Source organism: Electrona antarctica, assembly GCF_951216825.1.
Source record: "Electrona antarctica genome assembly, chromosome: 2".
Classification (NCBI taxonomy): domain Eukaryota; kingdom Metazoa; phylum Chordata; class Actinopteri; order Myctophiformes; family Myctophidae; genus Electrona; species Electrona antarctica.
The window spans coordinates 8,607,145-8,622,750 of record NC_136807.1 but is presented as its reverse complement, the minus strand read 5'-3'; the positions used below and the strand labels follow the sequence as shown (position 1 = coordinate 8,622,750).

General features: G+C 41.8%; 2 protein-coding genes across 2 annotated transcripts; one reads left to right on the top strand and one right to left on the bottom strand.

The window, feature by feature from the left end:
• Positions 1-47: 47 nt before the first annotated feature.
• Positions 48-3,701, bottom strand: slc25a45 (solute carrier family 25 member 45). The gene is made up of 6 exons (XM_079522732.1): positions 3,646-3,701; positions 3,438-3,481; positions 3,277-3,348; positions 2,285-2,473; positions 1,674-1,908; positions 48-969 (listed from the first exon to the last, which is right to left on the bottom strand). The coding sequence occupies exons 1-6, from the start codon at positions 3,680-3,682 to the stop codon at positions 686-688; spliced, it is 861 nt and encodes a 286-aa protein (XP_079378858.1). The 5' UTR covers positions 3,683-3,701; the 3' UTR covers positions 48-685.
• Positions 3,702-6,577: 2,876 nt separating this feature from the next.
• On the top strand, positions 6,578-15,365 carry mad2l2 (mitotic arrest deficient 2 like 2). The gene is made up of 8 exons (XM_079523662.1): positions 6,578-6,929; positions 7,016-7,134; positions 7,354-7,425; positions 8,791-8,891; positions 9,408-9,502; positions 10,812-10,885; positions 11,823-11,915; positions 14,494-15,365. Exons 1-8 carry the CDS (start codon positions 6,890-6,892, stop codon positions 14,530-14,532), a joined length of 633 nt encoding a protein of 210 aa, XP_079379788.1. The 5' UTR covers positions 6,578-6,889; the 3' UTR covers positions 14,533-15,365.
• The last annotated feature ends 241 nt before the right edge of the window (positions 15,366-15,606 follow it).

The following is a 15,606-nucleotide window of genomic DNA, read 5'->3' as shown; positions in this document are numbered from 1 at the left end:
ACTAAATAAGCCATTTAGTGCTTAGATTTAATCATTTTCCCCTGTTTCAGCGGTGGGTAATACATTTGCCCAGAAGAGATTTCTCTTTCTATTGTGTCCACTGAATCTGCGCAACAACACTGAACGCTCCTCTGGGTTTATCCCAATAACTAATGCCTTCAGTGGAATGAATCACGAGAGACTTCCAGCATCACTGATGTCGCACACCTCCTTCAAGCAAAACGCACTTGAATGATTGAGTAGCAGATTCATAGGAGGAATCCTCTGGCTGGAAGTTCACTTTTCTCCAGGACTCCATGACTGGGAGTCATTGGTGGTGAATAATACACAGTTTTCACCGTCCTTATGCAACCATGGTGATGATGGGGGGGCAAGGAATGGCAATTCTTTCAATAACGGTATGATGCATTGTGGTAGGGCATTTTGAATTGTTTGTTTCATTTTCTGAGACACAGACACCACTGCTGCATGACTACTAATAACCACACTTAACGTCTTATTTAAATGTAGAGAATCATACATTCTCCCAAAACATCCCGAATAATGATCTTACAAACAAACATGTTTGTCAGAGATTTCCTCTGGTGCTCTGCCACAGTCTCCCCTGGTCCTTGATGGAAATCTCCAAAAATACGGAGCAGGTTTTCCATTATTCCCCCGATGCAAAGCTCAAGCTTTTTAAAAGTCAGCCCGCAGGCGGTGGGCACAAGACCTTCATCAGACTCTCGTAGCTGAGGAAGGTCACTGCATTGACGGGGAAAGCCCTGACGCTGTTCAGAAGCAGGCCTTTGAAGAAGACCCTGACGCCTTCCTCCCTGACGCTGACCCTCATGCAGTGCAGGACCCCGCTGTACTCGCGGCCCCCGGCACCCGACATCTGAAGACGAGCTTTGATCACATCCATGGGTGTAGCGAAGGCCCAGGTCACCACGCCCGCCACCCCGCCTCCCATCAACACTGCAAACGTGCCTGAAGATATAGAGAATGATATTGATCAAGGAAAGCAACAAACATCACAATCAATATATTTATAACAAGACACAAATGCATTAAAGCTCATTAACTTGATTTGTCAGAATGAACATGCAGGAGAGAGACGTATGTTATTAACCAGACTTTATGGTGCTGGGTGACTGGGTTCACAATCTTTTTAACTTGTGACCCAAAATGGAAATTAGTTGAGAGACAGCGAACCCCTCCTGGATTAGTTTGCCCCGGACCTAAACTAGTGAAAAAAATCTACAGGCTCCCAACTTCTTTCCAAAACTTTCCAAATCCAACTTCTTTCCAAAACTTTCCAAATCGAGTCTCACGTCTACAGCTCTGATAAATAGTGAGCATTAGTAAGCAGTCTACGTTCAATGCTGAAAGGTTTCACGAGTCAGGTCTGAAGTACACTAAATGTGCGCGATTGTAAAAAACTGGTTGGGTAATCATGGTTATAAACAGTGATAGCGGCAATGTTAACAAACCGCTCACTGGATAATGAGGACAGAAGAGGTTGTAGGATAGGCTAAAATCAACGAGTGACATCTTTCAGTTCAGCAAGAAGCTGCTCGGCTCACAGGTATAGTGTTCATGTCTGTTCACTGAACGTACTGGCACTGAGGAGAGGCAGAACTTAGAAACCTCCAAACACAACAGAGATGACGACATGTCTCCTGTGCACTGACCTGGCTGTTTGCCGCTCTCGGTCAGGGCTTTGCATACAACCTCGTAAGGCAGAAAATAGAGTCCGTAGCAGGGCACGTCACGCAAGGCGAGGGCCAGCCCTCCGCGATACAGACCCCTTAGACCCTTCTCCCTGAGAATAATGGTGACACAGTGGGCGGGCCCGCGGTATCTGGCAGTGTTGGTCTGACCCTGCAGACGAACCTTCACCAGGTCAATGGGGGCCGTAACGACAACCTGAAAGTAGAAACAGTTGTCCGCAATCCCTTTCACAGAGCAATGCTAGACCAATTTCATGGGATTTCCCTGCTTACAAAATATTTAGCAATATCTGTTCAATCACACTGTGTTTGTGGTCCTGCGAGTCACCAGCACTAAAACAGAACACTGCTAAGGGTCGGGGACTGTGTCCCCAAATAGGTAGACGATTTGTTACATCAGTAGCATAACACAAAATATAACATAAGACAGTATAAGTATTGGGGCGATAACAAAAGGTATAACCATCATCATCACATTTATAATGCGGATTCTCAAAACCAATGCACTGCACAAATGTGTATGTGTGCAATGGTAGAAATGCAGTCTTTGAGTTTGTGAGTGTCCATATTACCTGTACAAGACCTGAAAAACAGCCTGCCGTGAAGACTTGTGTGGCGGAGGCGGGGTTGCCTTGACTACGGTCGTTTCGTCTAGACTGAGTGAGGTAGTCTAAAGCGTTACTGTAGGAACCAAAGACAACAGAGTTGCTGATGCCTGTGGTGAGGACGGGAAATGTCATTCCCTTGAAGAATCCACGGACCTGGGACAACAGTCAAGTATAGAATCACAACGCGAAATCATGAAATCATGATCAAGTTTCTAAGTTTTCTGAAAAACTAAAATTACACAAATGTTATGCTGCTATATACTGTACATAGCAACAAGAACCCCAAAAGGTAAATGGTAAATGGACCTGCCGTCTATTTTGGAAGTCAACTCACGGAAGTGGGCAATTTGTTCGAAAAGTAGGGAGCACGATGAGAGAAGGCCCTACTGCCAGCTGACTTTACCTGGTGAATGTACCGACACTCGCCTTAGAAGAAGTGATAAGTGTTAAGTGGTCAGATGGGTGGGCCGCCAATGCTTTTAAGGTTTTCAAGTGGGCCCTGCCTGATCCAGAAAAGGTTGGGAACCCAATGCTCTAAAGATCTATTTGTTGTAGCGACTACTTCTTCCCATCGAATCATAGAAGTAGTGCTATGAGGCTGAGCTGTCGGCAGGAACTGTATACGCGATCTAATCCAGAAAACTTCTTATTGTGGTTAAGGTGATTTATTGAAAGAATAACAAGGTCCAAAAAATGTACTGAAAATGTTGATAGATGAAAACGTAACGATAAACGCAGATAAACGGTCAACAGAAAATATTGAGCCTAGAGCTCACCCCCAATCTCTCACTGAATGCCACTGCCCAGACACACAGCTGACATAAGTAAAGTGATTAGCAGACACACAGCAGGAGATCAATTAAGTGGGAAGTGGAACATCAAAAAACAAGCGTGGGAAAAAATAAACAATAAACAAAATGTATATTTTGGCTCCTACACTATTGAATGAAACCTACCCCTTCATGAGCATATGTTTGTGCCACACAGTGAGAGATCCCCTTGTATATAGACTGGGCTTGCAGGCGCACCTGAAACAAACATGAGAAAGTTAAACAAAACCAGTTTCACGCATTTACTCACAATGCATGTGTATTATATTTATATTTCATCGTTCAACCTTCACAGTGTCCAGTGGATATCCGAAAGCCAGTCCCACTGCGCCTGCCACAGTACAAACATACATACATAATACATCAAAGGTCTGCTACAGTATGTACATTATCAACAGTGTGTTCGATGTCTAAGTCAACAAACACATATACACACACACAGTATCAATTGTATGCTCAATGTTTAATATTTGTCCAAAAGGATGTTCATATTACCTGAAATTGTCCCAGCTAAAAATTCCACCAGTGGCATGATTGATCGGTAGATTTTCACAACCTACAAGGACAGATCAGGGTAATTTCTACCTGTCACTGTCAGGACCACCAATTAATCTCAACAACACTGGGAAAATCATCAGTGGTCATTCATGCATTTGCATCTCTGTGAGTTTACACATGTACATGCTCAGAGTTAAATGAACACGGAAGAGACTTCATAGTGGACACTGGACGTTGTCGTGCATTCTACTTTACAACTGCTGTAAACCTATGGTCATTCAGCCAATACAGTTAATGTGTTACTAGCCTCGGAAACCCAGACGTTTTTGTGTTACTGACAGGTCATGACTGTTGACATGTCATGAATTGTTTACACGTCATGTCAAGTTGGTCATCATAGTCTGTTGGTCAACACAGATAGAACTTTGGCCCAGACCATGTTCCTTATAGGTCATATTTTGTCATGTTGCCCTTTTCATCATTTTACTCTTAGCCTACTGCCTGTTTACTCCGGGTTGTTCTCCTTATCCTATTAATGTCATGTCACCATCCACGTGCCTAATCATCTCAGCCCTATATTATCCTTTATATTATTTTATCATATTTATATTATGGACTTCCTGACGCTAGGTTCAGATTTAATATCTTATATCTTGTTGACTCCTTATTCAGTCTCCATGTTGTCTGCCTCCAGCCACAAACTTGCCATAATGAAAGGTCTATTTTGATTTGAGACTACATGTATTTGACCTGGATGCCTAGTAAGAAAAGAGTTGCCTGGCAACGCCAGCTTGTGCGCCTTCCCGACTCCAAGCGGTATCAATGACTGAACCAAGGAAGATGAATTCTACGTCGCTACGTCATCCTCATCATCAATGCGTTGGACTATTAAAATGAGAGACCGCCAACCCTGGTCTTGTCATCTGACATTGCGGACATGAATCATCTCCAACCAATTAACTTTATATCAACAATTCTGACGTCATCTACTGTATTAATGCCTGGAAGATACTGTGAAGTTCAGTTCAGTTCGGATCCATCTTGAAACAATTTGAATATTCTAAATGATATGATGTATTATTATCTGAACCATGTAGCACATTCTCCTGGAAATTGATTATTACCTATACTAAAAATGAATGTTAAAACCTTAAACTTTCCTCTCAGAATTTCATTTCGTCTGCCTCCAAATCATTTTTAAGGTCTTTCTATGTTTTATGGTACCGTGGCTGTCGTTCAAGATTTAAAGGGCACTTCCACTCATTTTTAAGGTAAAGACAGCACGGCATTTGGGTCTCCCTGCTGGGTTATTGAATGTATTTATAGATACAGTCCTTTCTAATTAACATTACAAAATAGGTATCCTTTATTTTTATCAATGGTCCTGTGTAAATTGGTCAACATTTAATTTGGTATGCAAATTATATAATTTCAGTCTAAATAATTTAATCTGTCATGAATGCCACTTTACAAGATTTGTTATTGGACAGTGGAGTGGACAGACAGAGCTGCAAAAATCATACATTAAAACAAAACAAAAATTTCCAATCAGAATGTCATCATAGAAGTTGCATATGCACATTTTAACTTAGCAGGCTATAGTACAGGAGGTGTGTTTTTGCCTCTTTCTTTGTATGGTCGCTGTCACTTTGTGAAGTGATTCACTAAAGTTATCAATCACTAATCTAAAGTTGTATTTACTAGTTATGAATAGCCTACATAAATATATAGCATGCCCTAATGCAAGTCAATTTAATCTCTAATGAAGGAAACATTGCTGTAACTTGGTAAGTTAAGAAACACATAGCTTTCTCAAGTGTCACCCCATCGCTAAAACATCTGGATTTTTGCGGAGTTCAAATTCAAAGCTTGTGTTAACTTATACTAACCTGTAAATAAACATGTTTGTAGAAGGTTTAACTTCCCAGATATGTCTGTATTCTGTAGTCTAGGCTACTGCTGTATCAGCATTGCGGCACCATTCCGTTCCGTTTTCATTTTTTGCCCCGAAGAAAATGAAAGCCTGGGTATATCGGCGATAGGAGTTTTGTGGTCAACATGTTCACTTCAGAATAAAATCCACTTGACCAGTAAATTATTTACATCATTTTAATGCCATTTTAGTATCTTACCATAATACGATCAGTACGATGGCAGAAATAAATGTATTTAAATAGTAAGATTATAATGTATTAAAGGATTATGGGCGGATATGAACACAAAATAAAACAATCAAGAAATATAGTAGGCTAGTATATGTTTTAGTTGCGGACGCGGTAGTATAGCCTATACTACCGCGTCCGCAACCTATAATAAACCTATACTGTATAGGTTTATTATAGGCCCTACTATGTCATTTTTCTTCTCTTTTTCTTTCTTTCAACACTTTGTCAAAGGAAAAGCGTCTAATCTCGAATGCTTTTATTTTGAAGGCAACGCGATTGGTCTGATCTGGTGGTCTGAGTTTACGGTCTAATATGGTTCTTGCCAAAACTCCAGCCTAGTATAGACTATAGAGTCATGATGAGATGTTGAAAATATACATGACCTTGTCTTATAATGTGATTCATTATTGTATGCTGTTCTGTTGTCTACAATGGCTTTATTTTTGAGTAACTCTTAATGAGAAGATAGGAATCAGCTGTGTTGGCTTGCAAACGTTATTTGTGTTACTAGTGTTAGAAGCAGCAAAGAGAGTGCATCTCCATCCCTGCATGTGTGCAACAATCAGTGGTGCCATGGTGTTTTTTTTTTTTACTGGTACCATGGCGTTTTAATGACGCCACGTGCACGCGCGTGCATGTGCGTGCGTGCATGTGCGCATCGCAGAACACGCGTACAGATGTCAGAACTATATGAATAGAGACGGCACCCGAGTTCTCCTCCCATCCACTTGCATTAAGTTGCTCTAAAGCGCTCTAAGAACAGCTGATATTGTTTCCCCTCAAGTTATGTAATTCTTCAAATGACCTGCGGGAGGCAGCATTACGCCAATGGGTGTCTAGCGCCCATGGTCTAGCTAGCCTGCTGTTCAGTTTTTACGTCATCAGTAGTGGACAGCAATAACGTGCAAGTAACAATGGCGAGCGAAAATATAAAACGTTAAAACTGCAGGGGAAAGGGTGTTTCATCGTAAATGTAAACACGATCGTAAAATTGTAACCCGTGAAAACATTGCAACATAGTCCTGTTATATACCTTATAAACGAGATTTGTTCTAGGTCCTCGAACAGGGACAACAATGACTACTCTAACGAGACAGGACCTTAATTTCGGACAAGGTAACATGGGAACATTTATTTTACGCCTTGACAGTTTATTTTTGCTGATGAAATTATGATTGCTGACATTATTGACTCATTTTCAGTGGTGGCCGACATTCTGTGCGAATTCCTGGAGGTTGCTATTCATCTGATATTATATGTCCGTGAAGTTTACCCCTCTGGCATATTTCAGAAGAGGAAGAAATATAATGTTCCCGTTCAGGTAATACAGGAGCAAGAAACCTCTGCAGTCTACTCTGCACATTACAATATAATAATAATGTGAATTACCGCTAATACACAACTTCAATATTCAGCACCGAATCAATCAATCTATTCAATCAATCAAAAAATATGTGCTGATTATAGATCAATGCCACTCATCTTGATCTATTTAGGGATCTATTAATGCTGTTATGTGTCTGTTGAATTTATATTCTAGATGTCATGTCATCCAGAGCTCAATCAATACATTCAAGATACACTTCACTGTGTGAAGCCACTCATTGAGAAGGTAAGGGGCACCATGGGTGTTGATTTTGACAGCAAATTTAGATTTTAGTTTTAGTCATAGTCTTTTTGAATAGTTTTCATTTAGTTTTTGTCACCTGGAATGTTTTAGTTAGTCTAGTTTTAGTCGACTATAACGGAACGAAAATACATCGCTTGGATGCACCTGGGACGTATACTCAGTGATGTATCCCAAGGTCATCAGGGTTTCGGGTCTCGCGGTATCATACCCCTCACTCGGGTGACCCAGCCGGGGTGATCCAAGTCCCGACTCACGTCCCAGTAGCTAGCCTCGATCAGACCCACTGTCTAGGGAAAGACCAGGGCCACACAATCCGTTGGATCCACTCCAGAACTACTCTGCCGGGACTGGTAGGTACAATTCTGGCATGTGGAGGGACTAGGCTCTGTGGGTTGACTGCTTGACTCCTGTCTGGGCCCCTACTACGTCTCACCAGGTCCACTCCTGCTCTCACCAGGAGTACTGCCAGGACCTGTGCGCTGCACCAGACACTTCATTCAGGAGTGGTGGTTTATTGTGCCGCAATGATTCTGCAGGCTATAAGATTTTAGTCAACTAAATCTACAGTTGATTTAGTCGAGTAAAATGTATTTTGGTGCCATCGAGCTGAGACCAGCTCAGTGGCCTTGTGGTTAGAGTGTCCGCCATGAGACTGAGAGATCGGGGTTCAATCCCCGGCCGGGTCATACCAAAGACTCTAAAAAATGGGACACAGTGCCTCCCTGCTTGACACTCAGCATCAAGGGTTGGATTGGGGGTAAGTCCCTGCGTACTAGCGTCATGTCCAGGGGGTGTACTTGTACATCAAGCTGCCTCACGCTACAGAAACAGGAGATAGGCTCCTGTCCTATGGGCCTCATGGCTCGGCAAGGCTACTTACCTACTTGATGCCATCGTAATGGCTGATTTTACACTTGCTGAAAATTGCCGATCGGATCTACAAGCTCAGCATGCAACCAATGTAAAATTACTTGGCTTAGTCCCTCGCTAACATTTTAGTCTAGGGCGGCTGTGGCTCAGGAGTTGGTGCATTTAAAGCGCCTTTATCCAAGGCGCTTTACAGAGATTGTGCATTCCATTCACACACACATTCATACACTGATGACGGCGGAAACCATGCAAGGCACCAACCAGCACATCAGGAGCAATTAGGGTTTCAGTGTCTTGCTCAAGGACACTTCGACACTAACTCTGGGGGAGCCCGGGTTCGAACTGGCAACCTTGCGGTTACCATCCAGCCACTCTACCCCTGAGCCACCGCCGCCCCGCATTGTGAGCTTGTATTGTGATATGTGTCATTTTACATGTGGAGTGTGGACTTCACCTGTGTTCCATTTCTACCACCAGAATGATGCTGAGAAGGTGGTGGTCGTTATCATGGATAAAGAACATCATCCTGTGGAGCGATTTGTCTTTGAGATCTCCCAGCCTCCGCTACTGTCTATTAGGTCATTTATTTATTTTCTCATATCATTTTTATGAGTGTTTGGAGCCTTGGCGTGATGTAGTATAATGTGTCCGAGTATACACAGATTCTTCATGGCTAGCCTAGAATGTTTACTTTATGGAAAATACGTTTACATTTTCCATCATTGCATGTCACACTATGATGAATTGAACAAGGTGGACCCTCTTGTAAACAAGTGTAGTGCTTTTTATTGGGTCGTCCACTCACAGTTAACAGTTTGTTGTATTGAGTTGTGCTTGAAATGTACTGTAATTCTGCAGTACTGCTAATAAATACTTCAATCAATCAATCAAAACACTGGAGGTTAAACACAACAAACGTAACAAACCATATAAATACGTACATTATTTAAACATGGAGTCTCAGTCTAGTTAGTTGGCTGTTCATCCTCAACATGAAGCACTGCAGGCTATTTAGTCATATAGGCCGTCAAAGTCCATTAGCCTTATGAACTTATTGAATGACCACTGAACTCTGTGTCGTTTTGGATTTACAGTTCTGACATGTTACTGTCGCACGTAGAGCAGCTGCTGAGGGCTTTTATCCTGAAGATCAGCGTGTGTGATGCCGTTCTAAATAACAATCCACCAGGTAAGCAACATGGTTTTTTACATGCATGTAACCACATTAACCCTGGTGTCCCTATTTTGGTCAAATTTATAGAAGATTATAGCAGATCTACAAGCTCACAACGTGCCATTTTTGCGATTTGTTGTACAAAGTACTATGGTATGGCAAATGGCAAATGCACTGACTTGCTTCATACTCATACCAATAAACTCAGTCTTCTACTGATGTCCACTGCAGCCTTACCAGTTACTGATTAGTTATCGATACCACTTCTTCATCACTGATAACCATTCTTAGTTTTACGGTGTGGCTGGCCAAGCTGTGTCGAAGAGGGTCTGTGGTTCTGGCTGGGGCTCTCAAACCGCTGGACTGATCACTACCAAACGTCTAGTGCATGTTGCCCGTAGGCCAAGGAAGTCTAATATTTCACTTTCAAAAACTTTCATTCTATACTGGAAATCGGTGGCGGTCGAATCGGAATCGAAGCCTTGCCCAAATATGGAGACGGCTGATTATACTGATAGGCTGCAATATCATTATCGAACCAATATATCGGTTTTACCCGATGTTTTATTTTATGATATTTATGTTTGAATGTGAAGGTGAAAAATCATTTTGTGATGATGCAGATACAATCAGCATTTATGGAGAAGCTTTCAAAAGGGCCAACAAGTTGGAAATATGTAAAATAAAAATACATTTACCTTGTTTGAAGTAATAGGTGCATCAATAGGACTAATACATCATCGGGTAATAAGAATGTACTGTTTGGCAGAATTCGGCATCTGTTCTGCACCCAGAATCACAGACACTCTATAATTAGTGGAGGTAAACCCTATGGAAACTTGCAATATCGGTATCGGCCATCTTGACTATGCAAATAATCGGATATCGGCTACAATTTCAATATAGTGCATCCCTAGATGTCATGGATGATCAACATGAAGTCCAAGATCCATATTAAGCCATGCCATTAACAGACCCCGTCTTGTTTGTCAGCCAGTATATGTAGTACCTAACAAATCCATAGCTTTTACAGAGAAATGGTGGGAAATCAGGGGGTTTTGATCAAATCAAAAAACCACAAGGCTTGATGAACATAAAATCAGTACATTTTTATTGCAGACTAAAAGGAGTGTGTGCAGTAAGTATGTGAACAGTTCTGTCAGAGATTTAGTAGTAGTAGACCAGGGAATGATACCCATACTTTATACTTTGTCGTACATGTTGTGAGCTTGTAGATGCTGCTATTTTCCACACCAATGTATGACAAAGTGTGAATCAGGCTTGACTTATCTTCTGTGATGTCGTTTCGTTGTTCTTGTGGTAGGCTGTTCGTTTACGGTGTTGGTGCATACCAGAGAGGCTGCAACACGCAACATGGAGAAGATTCAAGTCATCAAGGTGAGATGTCCTTCTGAGTGTTGCCAACTATCCAGTAACGGAAGGAGCTAGTGGCTCTTCGAAAAGTCGCACGCACACTTTTTAGCGTCCCTAGCGACTTTTAGGCGCCTCTAGCAACGAAAATATGGAGCCAGCCCAGAACACCATTTCCTTGCTCTGTGCACATAACCGAGCCGAGGAAGCCAGACGCGCCGAGCACTTTAGTGTTGCCAACTTAGCGGATTTGAGGCTGAGAGAAAAAATAGGGTTTTATCTTTGGCGCCTGTCAACACGATTTGTCCCCAATTCACCAGAAAAAGTAGATAGATTTGTCCCCAGAAGCTTTTCACTAATTCAGTCGCTAGGGGGGTCTGGAAAGAAGCTAAATCTAGTGACAAATCCGCTAAGTTGGCAACACTCCTTCACACTTTCTCAACCCTTTTCATATCAAGGCCCATTTATTCTGCATTTGAGCCACAGACCACCATTTGATGACATTTTGCCTCAGACTCAAAACGTATAATATTTTGTTGTCGTTGGATAAGATTTTGTCCACAATCCCATACTGTACTGATGTGGTACCATTAGGAGAGGCAACAGGCAAACGTTGATCAAAATAACAATTCCTCTAATTGTGTAGACTTCTTGTAAATTAACTGATGCAGATGTTTAACAATAATGTAACTTGCCGGCATAAAATGAAATGTTTCAGTTTACGCACTCAAGTTATACATCTATAAGGGTCCATTTTGTTACCAACTCTCCATCATTTAGCTGGGGACCACCTGGAACCCCCTCAAGGACCACTGGTGGTCCCCGGACCACTGGTTGAGAACCACTGCTCTAGACTATAGTCTAGACCGTAGATACTTTGTAACTATTACACTACTCCGCTCTTACATAAGAACATAGATTCCTCCAGTGTGATCAATACATTTAACATTTTTTATGCCTACAGGACTTCCCATGGATAGTGGCTGATGAGCAAGAAGTCCACATGCAGGAGCCTAGGCTCATCCCACTGAAGACTCTGACGTCTGACATCGTAAAAGTAAGTATAATGTCACTGCCTGCCTGGTTAGTGGTAAAAGTAAGTATAATGTCACTGCCTGCCTGGTTAGTGGTAAAAGTAAGTATAATGTCACTGCCTGCCTGGTTAGTGGTAAAAGTAAGTATAATGTCACTGCCTGCCTGGGTAGTGGTAAAAGTAAGTATAATGTCACTGCCTGCCTGGTTAGTGGTAAAAGTAAGTTTCACACATTTTCAAATGCATAAAACTCTTTTGAAAATAGCAGATCTACAAGCTCACAATGTGTTGCATCGTGTTGCATTGTGAGCATTGTATAGGTCTGAAGTGGGTAACGTAAGTTTTGAAATAATTAAAATCTACAAAGTAACTAAAGTACAATATATTATTTGTCTCTGAAATAAATGTAGTGGAGTATAAGTAAAAGTATTGAAAAGTGGAAATAATCAGTACATCAAAATTGTAGCCTACTTAAGTACAGTACTTACAGTACAGTACTTAGTAACTTTTCACCACGGCTGACACTACTGTTATATAGAACAAGCCAGTATTTTAGCTGTGACGTGAGCGCCCCCTCCTGAGATACATCCGGGTCCTACTTTGTGTCGCTTTTGTGTCCCCATAGAGTTATACTGTGACGCTCCGTCGGACTAAATCTGAGACGAAAACAACCACGAAAGTCTCATTTTACTGCTTTCCTCGCAACAACAAAGCTGCGCTGCTCTCCCAAATCTGGCGGTGACAGGCCGTCTGCCCCACACGGAATACTATCGCCATTTCATTTCATTGTGTCAACTAAATCCTAATTAATGCAAACTAGATTCAACATACTCAAGCCTGCAAACATTCTAAATATGCGCCCGAAATATTTTACTGAGCAAATGGACTGTTACCACCTTCAATAATAATGATAATAATAGTCTTTATTGTCTCCACATCATTTTTTGTTGTTGTCATAGACACTTGTACAAAACATTAATAATTCTACTCGAGTTGGAAGCATTAGGACCCATTTTAACCCTCAATGGCTTCCTTTCTGAAAAATAACACCATTGTAAAAAGATTCACGCGTTTAGATATTCCATTTACAATGAGATGCGGACGGGAGCTGGTGCCACTTGGACCCGGACGTTACGTAGCACTACAAAATGACGTCGGACTTAAATACTGAATAGTCTGTGCGCACCAGGTTGATATTTAGAACAAGCCGTGTCTGTGTGCACCAGGTTGATATTTAGAACAAGCCGTGTCTGTGCGCACCAGGTTGATATTTAGAACAAGCCGTGTCTGTGCGCACCAGGTTGATATTTAGAACAAGCCGTGTCTGTGTGCACCAGGTTGATATTTAGAACAAGCCAGGTCTGTGTGCACCAGGTTGATATTTAGAACAAGCCGTGTCTGTGTGCACCAGGTTGATATTTAGAACAAGCCGTGTCTGTGTGCACCAGGTTGATATTTAGAACAAGCCTAGTGTCTGTGCGCACCAGGTTGATATTTAGAACAAGCCTAGTGTCTGTGTGCACCAGGTTGATATTTAGAACAAGCCTAGTGTCTGTGTGCACCAGGTTGATATTTAGAACAAGCCTAGTGTCTGTGTGCACCAGGTTGATATTTAGAACAAGCCGTGTCTGTGTGCACCAGGTTGATATTTAGAACAAGCCAGGTCTGTGTGCACCAGGTTGATATTTAGAACAAGCCGTGTCTGTGTGCACCAGGTTGATATTTAGAACAAGCCTAGTGTCTGTGCGCACCAGGTTGATATTTAGAACAAGCCTAGTGTCTGTGTGCACCAGGTTGATATTTAGAACAAGCCTAGTGTCTGTGCGCACCAGGTTGATATTTAGAACAAGCCTAGTGTCTGTGCGCACCAGGTTGATATTTAGAACAAGCCTAGTGTCTGTGTGCACCGAGGTTGATATTTAGAACAAGCCTAGTGTCTGTGTGCACCAGGTTGATATTTAGAACAAGCCGTGTCTGTGTGCACCAGGTTGATATTTAGAACAAGCCGTGTCTGTGTGCACCAGGTTGATATTTAGAACAAGCCGTGTCTGTGTGCACCAGGTTGATATTTAGAACAAGCCGTGTCTGTGTGCACCAGGTTGATATTTAGAACAAGCCTAGTGTCTGTGTGCACCAGGTTGATATTTAGAACAAGCCGTGTCTGTGTGCACCAGGTTGATATTTAGAACAAGTCTAGTGTCTGTGTGCACCAGGTTGATATTTAGAACAAGTCTAGTGTCTGTGTGCACCAGGTTGATATTTAGAACAAGCCGTGTCTGTGTGCACCAGGTTGATATTTAGAACAAGCCGTGTCTGTGTGCACCAGGTTGATATTTAGAACAAGCCGTGTCTGTGCGCACCAGGTTGATATTTAGAACAAGCCTAGTGTCTGTGCGCACCAGGTTGATATTTAGAACAAGCCGTGTCTGTGTGCACCAGGTTGATATTTAGAACAAGCCGTGTCTGTGTGCACCAGGTTGATATTTAGAACAAGCCGTGTCTGTGTGCACCAGGTTGATATTTAGAACAAGCCTAGTGTCTGTGTGCACCAGGTTGATATATGTTCACAATGTTCTGTTTCTCTGCATTATCTCTTCATCAGATGCAGCTCTACGTGGAGGAGAGAGCCCAGAAAACATAGTGTGCATAACTCTTTAAGAAGAGAACCTTTGCAGCAGCAGATAGTGTATCTGGTGAACCACTACCCAGTTAAATCAACGAGAAAGAGCAATGAAGCTGGAGGAGCCATGTTTCCCTAGATTAGGGATGCACCGAATGGGAAATTCTTGGCCGAAACCAAATACCGAATATAGCAAACAGTTGTCCGAAAACCGAATAGCAGAATATGGTTATTATTGTATATCATTTATTTTGTTACCAGTTTGTGTACCATTGCTGTCATGGCCGTACCTTTGTCGTAGAGATACATGATAATGGCAAAGACATGATTACGTTTTGATCATCAGGTCATCACAACAAAACAGTAGGTTATGACTCTTAGGTTTTGGCTCTTAAAATCAACTGAACCGAACACCGAATATGCAATTTTCTTTGCCACTATTCGTCCGAATAGTTTCTGTGGCCGAATATTCGGTGCATCCTTACTCTAGACTGGTTCACTAACCTAGTCTGCTCAAACTATAACGAGAGAACAGTCCTTTGTGGAATGTATTTGTTATTAACTTTAAGTATGCCCTTGTGTCGCTAAACAAACCATTTTGTGTGTAACGTTTTCATTCAAACTACCTGAAATGCTGTCAAAGCAAGCCTGTCCTACACAGTATCAGTCTTCAGTTCTAGTCATATCTGCAGTGTGTGTATTGAATAACTGTATTGTGTTTTCATACCCAAATGCATTGTGATCAATACATGGCAGATGTCTCACTGATACCAACACTGTACAGTATGTTACTTGAATAACAAAATGTAAATAAATGATCCTTTTTAGGGATAATCAATGCAACTGATTGATTTGACAGCACGTTATTTATCATTTGTTGTTGTGCACTGCACACCAGTAAATTAACCATTTGTGACAGCAGATGTTCTGATATTTCAACCCGTTATATTTCTAGACACCTGTAATTCTATTGAACATTGAGTTCTATGAAGGATGACTCAAGTCCTAGCCCAAACATTTAAGACTCGTAGAGGTTTTTTTTCGATTCTGACGAATCTCCATACTCCTCCATTGTAAATGCGCAACAGAACATTG

What these genes read in the sequence shown, in the direction of transcription:
- slc25a45 (XM_079522732.1), bottom strand. Translation starts at nt 3,682, where the DNA reads ATGCCACTGGTGGAATTTTTAGCTGGGACAATTTCAG. An exon ending in ATCCACTGGACACTGTGAAG is followed by an intron (nt 3,349 to 3,437) that starts GTTGAACGATGA and finishes TGTTTGTTTCAG; the next exon opens with GTGCGCCTGCAAGCCCAGTC. An exon ending in AAACATATGCTCATGAAGGG is followed by an intron (nt 2,474 to 3,276) that starts GTAGGTTTCATT and finishes CTGTTGTCCCAG; the next exon opens with GTCCGTGGATTCTTCAAGGG.
- mad2l2 (XM_079523662.1), top strand. Translation starts at nt 6,890, where the DNA reads ATGACTACTCTAACGAGACAGGACCTTAATTTCGGACAAG. An exon ending in GGACCTTAATTTCGGACAAG is followed by an intron (nt 6,930 to 7,015) that starts GTAACATGGGAA and finishes ACTCATTTTCAG; the next exon opens with TGGTGGCCGACATTCTGTGC. An exon ending in AATATAATGTTCCCGTTCAG is followed by an intron (nt 7,135 to 7,353) that starts GTAATACAGGAG and finishes TTTATATTCTAG; the next exon opens with ATGTCATGTCATCCAGAGCT.